The 13,868-nt window shown below is 44.0% G+C and overlaps 1 protein-coding gene across 7 annotated transcripts in view; it reads right to left on the reverse strand.

Moving 5' to 3' along the window:
* Positions 1-550: 550 nt before the first annotated feature.
* EEF1D (eukaryotic translation elongation factor 1 delta) overlaps positions 551-13,868 on the reverse strand; it is a 30,882-nt gene continuing 17,564 nt past the window's right edge. For 4 of the 7 annotated variants that reach the window (XM_044669374.1, XM_044669368.1, XM_044669375.1 and 1 more), the window contains 7 exons: positions 13,701-13,821; positions 12,299-12,370; positions 3,117-3,216; positions 2,906-3,006; positions 1,944-2,183; positions 1,228-1,422; positions 551-639 (listed from right to left, as the gene is read on the reverse strand). In XM_044669374.1, the coding sequence (XP_044525309.1) occupies positions 601-639; positions 1,228-1,422; positions 1,944-2,183; positions 2,906-3,006; positions 3,117-3,216; positions 12,299-12,370; positions 13,701-13,817 (864 nt within the window). In that variant the 5' untranslated portion in view covers positions 13,818-13,821 and the 3' untranslated portion in view covers positions 551-600. Of the gene's footprint in view, positions 640-1,227; positions 1,423-1,943; positions 2,184-2,905; positions 3,007-3,116; positions 3,217-12,298; positions 12,371-13,700; positions 13,825-13,868 lie in introns of all 7 variants that reach the window. The other 3 variants (XM_044669353.1, XM_044669356.1, XM_044669365.1) reach the window with 2 other exon arrangements.

Genomic DNA, 13,868 nt, shown 5'->3' on the forward strand with positions numbered 1-13,868 from the left:
CTCTGGTAGTCTGGTGAAGACTCTGGACCCACTCCTCAAAACAGTAATTTAAAATGCATAATATAGTACATATAAAAACACCAAGGAAACTAGTTATACTGCAATGATAGGCTAGCCTGAACATTCCTTTCATCCTCCTAGGCTCCCAGAAGGGCTGGCTCTTTTCCACTTCTAGGCCCAAGTGCTAAGGAACCCAGGTTTTCCACTAGCTGTCTTTATATTCCAGAGGCCTTAGGAAGGTCACCATATTTGAAGTGATTGAAGTAGCAGTTTCTTTGGCCATTTCTTTACACTTTATTCACTTTTAAAGTTTCATATGTCCTATGGCATCTGACTCTCCAGGATTGCTGGAGCCTGCTGTCTGATCGGTGGCTCAGAGGACTAGCCATGATAGAGGCCACATTCTAGTCTTGATATCTATCCCAAATCCAGGTGAAGCGCATCTCTCCAAGGCCCTACCATGGAAGGGAAGGTCAGGGATTCCACTCTATCTCCCTCAAAGGTTGCCCCTTCCTCCCTAGAGACCCAGACCACAACAGGCCCAAGCACCTCAAATCTCAGCCTTTATTTTGGTTACAGATTCACACACATTCAGGGGCCTTAGATCTTGTTGAAAGCAGCGATGTCAACGCTCTGCACCTGCAAATGGGAAGAGAGATGGAACAGATTAGAAGGATGATCTATGAACTATCTGCTAGCTTGCACTCCCACTCATCCTCCTTACCCACATTTCCTTTATCCCTCACACCTGGGAAAATCCAGCCAATTGCCAAGCCACCCCACAAGAAGCCTAGACTAATTCTTAGATGGTTTTTAAGTCCAATTGCCACATATCATATATTAGAAAACTGAGGCAAAATTTAGGGAAGTGAGTTACTACTCAAGGTTAGTGGGAGAACTGGCACTAAGACTAAGATTCCTAACTCCCAAGGCAAATCCGTAAGACAAGACTAGGACCGGGAAGCACTTCCTGCCCAAGCTTTGCACTAAAGATTATTAGATGCAGACTCAGATCTAGAGCTGGAAGGTCTCTTAGAGGTCATCTAGTCCAAACTCTTCATTTTAAGGATGAGGAAACTGAGGTTAAAGGACTGTGTCAACAGGGAGTAAATGGCAGAGCTGGGATTTGAACTCAGATCCCATTACTTCAACTATAGCTCAAAGTCCAGTGCACCTTGTTAATAAACAAACATACAAACTGCATAGAGGCCTTAGCCTACAACTTACATAATCTTCGAACTTGGTGATCTCCTCCTCCAGGATGTCTGTGCCCACCTTGTCATCCTCTACCACACACTGGATCTGCAGCTTCCGAATGCCATAACCTACAGGCACCAGCTTGGAGCCTCCCCAGACCAGGCCATCCAGCTGTATGGAGCGGACACACTCCTCCAACTTTGCCATGTCTGTTTCGTCATCCCACTTGAGAGGAATCAAGGAAAGGGTTAGACGGTATAGGCCTGGCTGGGGTACCAAAACTTTCTATCACACCCCTACCCCGAGGGTCTTCATGTCACAAATATGTCAAATTGTATTTCCAAAAATTGCTTTGCTAAAAATATGTGGTTTCTGTGCATCCTTATATAAAGCAGCCTTCCTATCCCTCCACTCCACATCTTCCTTCTTATGAAGATAAATGCTTTCAACTTGGAATTCATGCTTTTGTTTTACCCTCTCACCATCTGAGATGACTGCCATTTCTTTACAATTTACAGTGAAAAGCAACACCCAAAGTATAGATATAATTTGCCCAGGGTCACACAGGAATTCTGTGGCAGAGGTAGGGTAGGGAATCAATTTCCTAGAGGGAGAACTTGCATCCTAGATCCCTCCCTCCCAACAGAGAGGGCTGTTCATTGAAGAGGGTTGCCAGGGTCCTGGCAACTACTCCTGCTCCATCCCCCAACCCCTTCCTTCACTCAACCCGAGCCCCCAACTCTCACAGGTTTAACATCTAGAAGGATGGAAGACTTGGCAATCAGTCCCGGCTTCTTGGCCTTCTTCTCTGCATACTGCCGAAGTCGCTCCTCCCGAAGCCGGGCTGCTTCCTTGTCTTCTTCCTCATCATCGCTACCAAACAAGTCGATATCATCATCTTCTTCATCATCCTCTGCTGGCTGGGTGGCTGCCTTCTTGGCGGGTGATGTGGGAGGCAGCTCCACCTTCTGCATAGGGGACACATGCTGCCCAGGGAGAAAGGAACCAGGCAGAAGGTCAGAAATTCGGCTGGTTCCTGAGGGACAAACCCAAAGGTTCCTGGGATGCTGTTAATGAGCTTCAAGGGATCCATCATCCAAGGACTTCCTTCATCCTTATTTGAAGTCTACTGATTCTTCCAGGTGATGGCTCCTTGCATCTGATCCTACTTCCCCCACCTCGGTCACCTGCCATCTTTGAACAATTTAGTTCAATTTAACATGTATTAAAGAAGGGAGGATACTGGGAAGAGCTGAGTCTGTGTAGAAGATGAAAATGGGGTAATGCACTTGAGGCAGAGAGGAAGGCCTGGATAAATGCATGGAGGAAGGAGCCCAATGTGGCTGAAAAGCATATAAGAATGACACAAATCTAGAGGCTCACAGAGGGTCTCAGGAGTTGATGTTTGACTTTATGAAAAATGTGAAGTTTGAGGGAGGGTAAGGCATGGACAGATCATTTGAGCGACCTCATCATGAAGGACAGATGTGAGAAGGAGCCAGGGGGCAATAATGAGGCTGCTCTAATCTCCCAGATGAGAAGGTAGGGGGTGGGGAGTGGGGGAGCGGGCAGGAGGACAGATGTGTGCAAATACCAAGGAGGGAGACAAATCCTCCTGGATTTTAAGATACTGTCTGTATTAGGCTTGGACTCTGGTTTGAAGAGAAGATGCTCTGTTTTAACATGTGTTGGGGAAGCAAACATTCACCTGAGTCTGAGGAGCCAGAGAGCGGTGGGAAGGGGAACATTTCTCCAGGGTACTCAGCCGGCTTTCTAGCTTGGAGATGGTGAGCTGTAGGTCTTGAATCACTGCAGAAGAAGAAAAGGGAGTTACCCAGGGGAAGGCACCCCCAGCAAGGACAGGACTAAAGGGGTGTGGTGGGCTTTCCCCACAGCCTGTGGGGTGGGTGTTCACTCACCACTCCGAAGGCTTTGGTTCTCTACCTCTAGGTTGGAAATTCTGGTGACCAGCTCACTATGGTCCCCACTGGGGCCACTGGAAGAGCTGGCGGTTGTGCTCTGTAACGAGAAACAGTGAGGGGGCCTAAGTTGTTGGGCTGGAAGTCTTCTGGGGCCACAGAGAGGCAGGGGGAGTGGGAAAGAGAGAGGTACAGGGACCCCAATTTGTAAAGGAGAGTAGGGAAGAAGATGTGATTAAAGGAGGTGATGACACTACAAGGAGAGGGGGTCATACATAACAGGGGCAATTAATTTCAGCATTGCTAATTGAAAATGTACAGGTTCCTCAGCTCATGTATTCTCATCTACAAACTCCTTCCCTTATTCCTTCCCCAACCCCATCCCCCCCACCAAAAAAACAAAAAACAAAGAAACCCTATATATAAACCCTTTACAGATCTCATCTCTCCAAGAAAGCAGGATATAAAAGGGAAGGTGGGAGGGTAGATACTAGGCTCTATTCCTACAGTCACCCACAACTTATCTGCCATCTTTGCCTTGGAATGAAAGGGAGGTGCTACAGGACCCTGGCCTCCTGTCCCAGCAGAAGTATCAACCCAGCATTGTAAGGACAGGTTCTACTCCAGGTTCAGCATGCAGCTGATTGGCAAAAGAGGAAAGCTGCAGGAATTGGGAAAATGGGAGTTGGGAAAAAAGGTACAGAAACTTGGATCCCAGGAGAGAGCCCACTCCTGCCTGCTCAATTGTGACCAAAATGGATAGGGAGAGACTTGACCTGAAGCTAGGAGCATGGGGGACCTGTGTTTTCCACTCCATTATTGGTTGCCATGTGATCAATCATTCATATCTATGGTTTTTCCTTCAATATGTAAAACTACCTCACAACTATGGCCTTCCTCATATAGTTTTAGTGATGTGATGAATTAATCTTTGACCCAAAATAGAAAATATAACCTCCATCTGAGTGACAAGACAGAAGCAGCAAATAAATAAATAAAGCAACCAAAAAATAAAAACCCCCAACAAAAAAAAAAGGAATCCCAGAATCCCAGTGCCTCCCTTTTCTTTTTGAAGCTAAAAGATGCAAAAGCTACAGAATAGGAAGAAAAGAATTTGGGGATTTGAACTCTGGCCAGTTTGGGGGAACAAGATCAAGAAAGCACTTCACCCCTAAGGGGTACCAGGTTATGCATCATCTAGGGGAGTTCTGGGGCCACAGAGCCTTGGCTTGGGCTATTCCAGAGCTATGAACCTTGAGGGTGAACAGCCCTCTCCTTTTCCCTCCCCAGAAATGACTTACAGGACCAGGTTCAGCCTAGCTCAGGGCCTCAGGGGGACTTTGCAGCACTATTTTGAGCTGGAAAGTGGGAGGGGAAAAAGATTCAAGGATGAGAAGTGCAGGGAAGAAAGCAAAGCAGAGGTTGCTGAGAAAGGGTCATTCTAAGGAAAAGCAAGGGAAAGGGGGGGGGCGGGGGGAGGAGACCTAGACAAGCCTGCCTAGTCACATATTTGAAACCACAAGTCTAGAGCTGCTTAGAACAGGACATCAGGCTTTTGACCCCCTAGGGACAGAAGTATTTGGTTAACATGTGTACAAACATGCAAAATTTGGAGGCTGGGGCTCCAGTGCCCAGCTGAATGACTAGCCCCAAGGAATCTCATCCAACCATACTTCTTTTTACCTTCCTCCCAAGTATTCCAATTCCTCTTATGTCTTTCTGGATGTTTTCTCTTGCTTGGTAACCAACCAGCTACACCAGGCCATGGGAGCCTTGCTCTTCTTTAGCCATTCCTCTAAGATATCTACTGCAAGTGTGGAACGAGGCAGTGTGTGACCAGAAAAAAATCTATTAGCTAGTCAGTCTCTTCTCCCATTCATGGAGATTGCTCCCCAACACTTCAAGAGCAACCTTACTAACTACAGTCTTCTATTAACACTGGTCCACAACACTATCATGATACTATTATCCAGAAATATTCCATTGCCTCTAGGATAAAATCCAAATTCCTTTGCTCTAATCCATCTATGAATAAATCCGACTAAACAAATATTCCCATGAATCTTGTTGGAGGAAGATAGGCCCATTGCTAGATGTCAGCCTCATCTCCCCTTACTTTCCAACACAAACTGTCTACTGTAGACAAATTGGTTTTCTGCTTCTCTCTTAACACCACATTCATTTTTATGTCATTCCATCCACTAGACATACTTTCTTCTACTCTTCAAGTTCTACTCATCCTTTTAAAGCTTAAGTCAAATTCCTTCTCCATGAGTCCCTCCATAACTCCTCAGTCAATAAAGATCTCTTTCTCCTGAAGCTCTTAGTAAACATTGCCTTAAAAAATAAAACAAAAACAAAACTTATCTTCCATCTTAGAATCAATACTGTGTACTGGTTCCAAGGCAGAAGAGTGGTAAGGGCTAGGAAATGGGGGACAAAGTGATTTGCCCAGGGTCACACAGCTGGGAAGTGTCTGAGGCAACAGAGGAGAAGGGAATTGAGCCCTCAATGTTTGTTGTGTTTTTGTGAGCTCAGTGGAATGCCCGGCAAATTCTGTGACTGTGCATGTGGGAAGTAGTGTTTTGTTTTTTGGCAGCTGGCATATATTAAAATTTTTAATTTAAATTGGAGTAAATTTTAAAAAAACCTTACCTTCCATCTTAGAATCAATACTTTGTATTGGTTCAAAAGCAAAAGAATGGTAAGGGCTAGGCAATAGAGGTTAAGTGACTTGCCCAGGGTCAATAGCTAGTAAGTACCTAAGGTCACATTTGAATCCAAGACCTAGCCCCATGATGGAAAACCTATGGCATGAGCGCCAAAAATGGCACAGAGACCTCTCTGTGCATACACACATCACCCACCAGAGTTAGCTGCTCCCTTCCCCATTCTGCACTGTGCCTGCCCCCCCTCACCCCCAACAGCCCACTGGAAGCACTTATTCCCTCCCCTGAGCAGAGCACCTGGGTCACTCCCCTCCCTGTCTCTGAGGTAAAACAGTGTCGAGTGTGCACGTACATCTGTGTGTGGTGGGGGTGAGCACAGCATGGCACAAAATATCTAAAAGGTTCATTATCACTGACCTAACCAATTTCTGGCTCTTTATCCACTGAGCCTAATTGCCCCAAGCACTGTGTTTTTAAAAAAGAAAACATTTATTATAACTGTATGGAGACCAAACAGCATGATAGCCATTTACACTTAAACCACTTCTACCCCACCACTAGCCTTGGAAGAAGTTCAGCTCTATTCATAGGCCACCAGCTGAGAGAAATATCTCTCCAAAGACTGTCATTATCCCCCCACCCCTCCAAAGCAAAGACTAGAATCAGATGGCAATGGATGACAACTAGACTAGCCAAGGACTGTTAATATTGCCGAGCCTGAGGGAGAGCTCTGGTAGGACAGGACACTTATTTTACCAAGAAAACTATACCCAAAGGATATAGTTAAAAGGATCATCTTAACTCCAAGGGTGGCATTCCACTCTGTTATACTGCTTTCATGTGTAACCTATTCTTAAGATTTTAGCTATATAAGTTGTCATTTGAGGATTTCTTTATGGAGGTGATCTGTGAATTCTTTCAATTTCTACTTTATTTTCTTGATTGAGAATACCTGAACAGTTTTCTTTGATAATTTCTTATATCATGATGTCTAGGTTTGTTGTTTTAATCACGGCTTTCATGAAGTCTAATAATTCTTAAATTGTCTCTGCTGGATCTATTTTCCAAATCAGTTGAGATATTTCATGTTTTGTTTTTTCATTCTTTTGATTTTGTTTCATTATTTCTGGATGTCTCATGAAATCATTAGCTTCTAGTTGCTCAATTCTGATTCTTAAGGCCTGATTTTCCTCCATCAGCTTTTGAGCCTCTTTTTCATTTCTTCTTGCATTGCTTTCATTTCTCTTCCCATTTTCCCTGACTCTTAACTGGTTGTTGAAATCCTTTTTTGAGCTTTTCATATTTTTCTTTTGGACTTTGCACATGTTTGCTTTGCTTTCACTGTCTCCTTCTGTGTCTATACCTTGCTCTTTGTTTCCATAAACATTCTCTATAGTTAGGTGCTTTTTTGGTTGTCTTCTCATTTTTCCAACCTTTTTATAGGTAGGCTCTGTTCTCTGGGAAGTTAGGGTACCCTCCTAAACTTCAGTCCTTCCTTGATGCTCTCTCCTTAACTTTATTTCTGGGTTTCTGCCAGTTTTAGTTCTTCCAAGATGGTATATTGGCCTGAGAGCTGGGAGCTCTGAGAGCCACCTCTCTCTGCTGATTCAGTTAACCCTTGAGACTGCTGATAGCTAAAATTTTGAAATTTCACCTTTAGGTGAAGTTTTTGGTCTCACTATGGGTTTAACCAGGTCAGGCACACAGCAGATTTTGCCTTGCCCGGAGGCTCTGCCTTGAGTTTTTTGCAAAAGGACCACGCACCCCCTTTGGGTCTACCAACTACCCCAAACTGGGATCTATGTCCTTAACACAGACCAGAGTGGGACTTCTGGCTTTGCTTTGGGCCCACACAGATCAGGCTGCTTCAGCACAGACTGCCCTGGGTTAGGATTCCAGACTTCACTGAAGGTTTGCTTAGAATTTCAAGAGGTGTGCATTGGCTTGGACCTCTTTTTGCCCAAGCAGGGTCTCAGGATCTAATGTTGGCTTAGGCTCAGGTTCAGAACCTTGCACAGCAGATGTGGGCTAAGAGGTTGGGGCTCATCATTTGTGTGCTCCTCACTCTTTGCTGTAGCTTCCTGCTATCTCTGTTTCCTTCATACCTCAGTGCCCCAGATGTTCTCTAGCTACCTTTTAGGTTTTTCTCTTCTTGAGAGTTATTTCACTCTGTCTCCTCCTTTTTGGATCTTTCACTACTGTATTTGTTTTATGGCATTATTTTAAGATTGGTTGGAGGGGATTCTCATGGTAGTTTCCAGTTTCTCAGCTTCTACTCTACCATCTTGGCTCCACCCCCAGTCTAACCTATTCTTAGAGAGCTATCTTGGGCACTAAGAAGTTAAGTGAGCTAAAATGTGATACAGGCAAGTCTTGAGCTCTCCTCATTCTGACTCCTTGCCTAGCTCTTGGCAGCATATACTATGTGTAGTTACCATGTGCAAACATGTGTGAGTGCATTTGTATTAGCTTTTTCTTTTGTCACTTGTTCTCTGATTATTGCAACTTAAATTATTTATATGTATATGCAGGTCTGAAAGTACTACATACATAGTTACAGTTTTATATGTAGTTTTGGATAATTTTTATACATAAACATAGGAGGACAACCAAAGAACAAACACAGAACAAACTCAAAAGGACGGGTAGTTTTAGTCTTACATTTACTTTTTAAGTAGACCAATTCTTTTTGAGCCTCACAATAATCCAGTGGAATAGGTGTTTTAGGTAAGGCTATTTTGCAGATGAGGAAACTTGAGGCTGAGTGGCTTGCCCAAGATCACACAGACCTGTACCTTCTCTGTCTAAAGTTCTGTACATCATCAGCCCTGTCGTGCTGTCTCTTCAGGATATTTTATAGGTGAAGATAGGGAGACTACTATTCCACCCAACAGAAGGGCATGAACAGTAAGGAGGCAGCAAAATGAGAAGAACCAAAAGTATAGATGGGGAATATAGGGAAACCAGTCCTGACAGGTAGATTCTAAGTCAATTGGAATTATTCTGGTAGACTCCAAAGAGAACTAGGTTCCACAAAATGTTCAGATTTAGAGAAAAAAAAATGAGAGAAATCAGGGCTCTCCATAAGAGGAATCGATTGCTTCAGTGTGTAGGCACTGAAGTCTTTAAGCAGAGATTAGATGTGTACTTGCCAAGGATTACTGGTTTAATGATAGGGGCAGCTGGGTAGCTCAGTGGAGTGAGAGTCAGGCCTAGAGACAGGAGGTCCTAGGTTCAAACCCGGTCTCAGCCACTTCCCAGCTGTGTGACCCTGGGCAAGTCACTTGACCCCCATTGCCCACCCTTACCAATCTTCCACCTATGAGACAATACACCGAAGTACAAGGGTTTAAAAAAAAAAACTGAATGATAGAAGGAATTCTTGCTCAGTCTGGACTAGATGACTTTTCAGGTCTCCTCCAATTCTGAAATTGAGTCAATGACTATGGAGAGGACCACACTGGGGAGGGCTCTTAAAGAGTGTAGACTTAATCCTATAGCCAGTGGGGAACTACAAAAAGCTTCTGGCAAGGGAAAAATACGAGGAAAAGTTTTGTGGGGGTTTGGGGAAGAACACTTCTGGTAGATTATTCAGAATGAGCTGGAGAGAAAATAAGGCAGAGGCAGGGAAATAGGAGGCTACTACAAACAATGATTTAGAAGAGAGGTGGTGAATCCTTAACTAAGGTGAAAAAAAAAAAGGGGACAAACCCAATAGAAGAACTGGTGGGACTTAGCATTATTTGCATGTTAGAGTGAGGAAAGGGGAATAGAATGAGAGATGGATCTTGAGCCAGAGGACTTTTATATCTGTAAAATGGGGTGAGCAGAGGCAGATGTTGATCTAGATCAGAGCTCCTGCCCTGCACAACTCCTGAAAACAGTCAGAACCAGCTTAAAATGTAATTGAAATGTTTAACAAAAGAAATAAAAACACAACCTAGATAATGTTAATTTGTGGTTTTTAAAAGCCAATATGCAACCTGTGGGGGATCCCTTCTATCTAAGTTCCATTACTGGACTAGATGACCTCCGTGGGTGCTTTGTAGCTCTACTATGAGTCTATGAGGCTATAAGGCTACATTTGAACTCTACTCCCCACTTAAAAAAAAAAAGCCCAACTCCATGACAATACATATGCAGCTCCCTGAAGAAAAGCCAGTTTCCCTCTATCAAGCCCCAGGATCATATTTAGGCCTCCCTCAAAGAAATTAAGCAGTGGGGAACAAAAAATTAAGGAAAGAAGGATACAGAAGAGCCAGGACACTGGCTTCTGGACAGTCACACTTATCAAGACACATCTATCACTGCTGGTCACTAAGATGGGAGAAAAGGGAGGACAAAGATTTAAAAGAGCCTCACACCACCACCAGGGGGCTCCTTATCACCACTGTAAAAAAAAAAAAAAAAAAAAAAAAAAAAGCATCCATCCACTCTCCAATATTTTTCTTTAATCTCATCAGACCAGTTCTCAGAACCTATAGCCTCATTCCTTTTTATGGGCTTTTACTTAATTTTTTCCCATGCAAGCAGGCCCATCACCTATCCTTGCTCCATCCATCCAATTACTACCATCTTTCATCAGGCGCAGGTCTGTCTACAAGTACTTAGGGAGATATTAGCCCATAGGATCAATGAGTTCCTATCAAAATATCCCAGCTGGGTGCATATGCTATTTTTACAGATATCAAAATTCCTTCAATATCCTCAAAAAGCAGCCTTGGATGGGTGGCTGATGTGTAAATGGAATTGGCTCATCCTCATTTATCGTTTAGACACTAGCCATCAAAAATAATAGTCACCCCACCCAACTTAGAATTAAGTGGGGAGGGGAGGGTCAATTAGCTCACACGTCACAATAAGTAACAAATCAAAAACAAGGGACTGCCCTTTGGGCAGTCCAAAACAGTGTTGAGGCTGCCATTTGTCCACTTGAAATTGGAGGTGGATGCAGAAAGTGAAGAAAGATGCTCTTTTAAATATGATGGTAACTTCCTATGGAGGCAGTTGGCACTTTGAACTTGGTGAAGAAGGATCTCTGGTGAGACCTCAGACTTCTTCCCTCTGAATTGTCACGTGGGTAAGTTAGGCTGACTTCCTTTCTCCTCCCTTGGTGTTTCTGGAGGCTCTAGCCTCAAGGAGGCCTCTCTTATTGTAAAAGGCCTTGTGGCTAGAAGCCTTGTTTAATTAACCTCTGTGCTCCTTTGCTGGGGCCTCTAAATTCTTACCTGGTCCGGACCTCTGGTCTGGGCCAGAGTTTCCCTCTCTCAATTTCCCTATCTTCAACCTTCCTAATTGTAAAATAAACTTCCATAAAAGTCATCCTGACTTGGGTCTATTTTTAATTTGAAATCGTGTAAATCCGATTTTTGGCGACCATACCTTAAATATCTAGATTCCCCTCTTACACTGACCAGAGATTATTGTTTTACAAAGGAAAAGTGGTTTGCTGAGGCACACAGGAATGAAGTAGAAGAATGTCACAAGACTCAGATCCAAGTTGACATTTCCAAGCTAAATCAGTGTTCTTTTCAAGAGCATAGACATTACCTGTACAACTAATTACAACTAGAAGATGTATATGGAAAATAGACTGACTTCCAACTCCTTTAAAAGCCACTGAACATCCACTATTCTAATTAGCCTGAACGACAAGAGAGGATGAGGTACCCCTCTCTGTACCATCTCTTCCCTGAGACTACGCCTTTCTACCTCAACCATAACTAGCTCACATCCAAGACACACTGAAGAAATAAATGACAAACAGCTAAGACATCAAGTACATTGCAAATGAAAGCAACATATTACCCAATGGCCCATATATCAGGATTAAAATAAAATTAACAGAACCAATCATCACCAGCAGACTAGTCTCTAAATAGCCTAATCCCACGACTGACTCAATAAATCCATCTCCCTCCTCATTCTAGGAAGGGACAGGAAGGAGACAAAAACCACAGAGAGGCAAACAGCAATTATCAGCCAAGAAAAGATGCTTTTTTTTTTTTTGCAGACATCCTTCCTATGAAGGAAAGAGCTGGAGAAAAGGTAGCAGCCAGCGTTATGCAGTGCCCTTGGGGACCAAATGAGGAGAGACAAGAGAAAAGAAGCCCAATCCTGCAGGGAAGCAGCAATTAAGAGCCCTGAGTATACTAAGCCTAAGGCCTAAGTCATTAGGGAAATAAAACCACATGACTGGCTAAGATAAGACTCAAGAGAATCTGTGGAGAAAAATATTTCAAAGTCTCAGGGTGAGATGGGCCATATATAAAACATGAAAATTTAGGGTTTCAAATCCAATTAACTGCTTAGGGTGGGGAAGCCCCCCACAGTCTTATAAATAAGCATCCTCTCTACTCTAAACAGAAAACAGTTCTTCCCTTTACTTAAAAAAAATAATAATAAAAATGTTTTAGATCAAGATCCAACAGATGGTGGCAGAGGCCAGCCAGGTGGGCATGGGCGCAAGAGGACGCCACAGGCAGCCAGCTGGTGCGAGCATAGGGTACTCACTCCGGCCAGCGATTTCTGGATATTCTCCCTGGCTCTGGCAATGTCACGAAGGATCACACTGGCGCCATTCTCCTGCAAACAGTGCAGACAGAACCAACATGTGTTTTTATTTGTGGAAAAAAAGGACAGATCTAAGACAGGGCATGAAAAGTGTTATAGACAGAAATTGATTGGTGGAAAGAAGCAGGAGCCAGTAGTTTTTTCTTTTTTTTTGGTTAGTGGCAAGGCCTTTTGCAAGCACTCAAGTGTTGGACAACACCATGATGTCTAGAGTAAGGGGGGGGGGCAGCAGCTTGACAGTTTTTCATCCTGTTTTTCTGGGTACAACTATTACCACATTCCCTCCTGCTTCTAAACAGCCCAGGCAACACAATTCTCAGGGAAGTGGGGGTCATATGACTATTAGCCAGTAAGTCAACCAGGGCCTTCCTGGTTTGCATGGCTCTAGGCCACAACTCTGCTCCTTTCTAATGGGATTCACTCAACAACTAGACAATAGACCTTCAAGGTCAGACGTACTTCCGGGTCTATCACCCATTTCCAAATCCCCTCATGCAGGTGCCAATCAGCTATGTGTCTCATTTAACTCAGCCAGTGGCAGCCTCTCTACCTCATTGCCTTACCAAAGCAGGAGGGAAGAACAAGCTTGAGATCCAATACCTGGGAAAGGCTGGGAACCTGCCCAAATAACTCCCAGGCCACAACAGTCCATGAGAACTTCAAGAGGGCCAGGTAGAAATACGGAGTATGCTGAAGCAAAGCCAGGGATAAGGACCCTCCTGTCCAGGAGCTGTTTATCTAGAGGACTAGAGAAGACTCCAGGACATTTAGGATGGATGTGACTACAGTTAGGTCCACCCCCAGGATCCCACATTCACTACTGTATACATTGTAAGGGCTGGACATGAGAAGCACTGTTAGATTAAAACAAACTTCTGGAGCTGCCTGTCCCTGGCAGACATGGTAAGTGAAATACCTCCAGAGCAGCCAGGCATATAACCTACTGATGCTTTCCAAGTCTGGCATCAACACTTCTTTCTATCTGGTCCAGGGATACCCCTATGGCTCAAGTCTGCTCACCCAATCCACTGCTGCCTCAGAAATCTGATTTAGAGCTGCTAAGATCACCTAGTCCTAATTATTTTACAGATGGTAAAATTGTAGCCTTGCAAGGGAAAACAATTTATTCAAGGCCCCAGAGCATAAGTGGCAGGGCCCACATCTGAAGTCTTTCCAGCTACAAAATTTTCAATTCCAAGAGTTCCAAAACCATCTGACAGGAGCATACCAAGGGCCTCCCCACTTCCCCCAATCAGAAGATGGGGGATTGGTCCATAGTACCAAAGGGTATAGGAGATTCCCAATTCTGTAGCCTCTCCTTTTTATCTTCTGTCCTTATTACCTGTCGGGAGGAGACAGGAACAGGACCATTCATCTGCTCGTAGAATTTTCTCTCAGCATCATCATACTTGAATTTGTCGAACCAGATCTTCTCATGCACCAGGAAACTGGTTGCCATCTTCCTGAAGAGGAAGAGAATGGGAGAATGTCACACCTAGGGGTGATGCTG

Source organism: Gracilinanus agilis, chromosome 1, assembly GCF_016433145.1.
Source record: "Gracilinanus agilis isolate LMUSP501 chromosome 1, AgileGrace, whole genome shotgun sequence".
NCBI lineage: Eukaryota > Metazoa > Chordata > Mammalia > Didelphimorphia > Didelphidae > Gracilinanus > Gracilinanus agilis.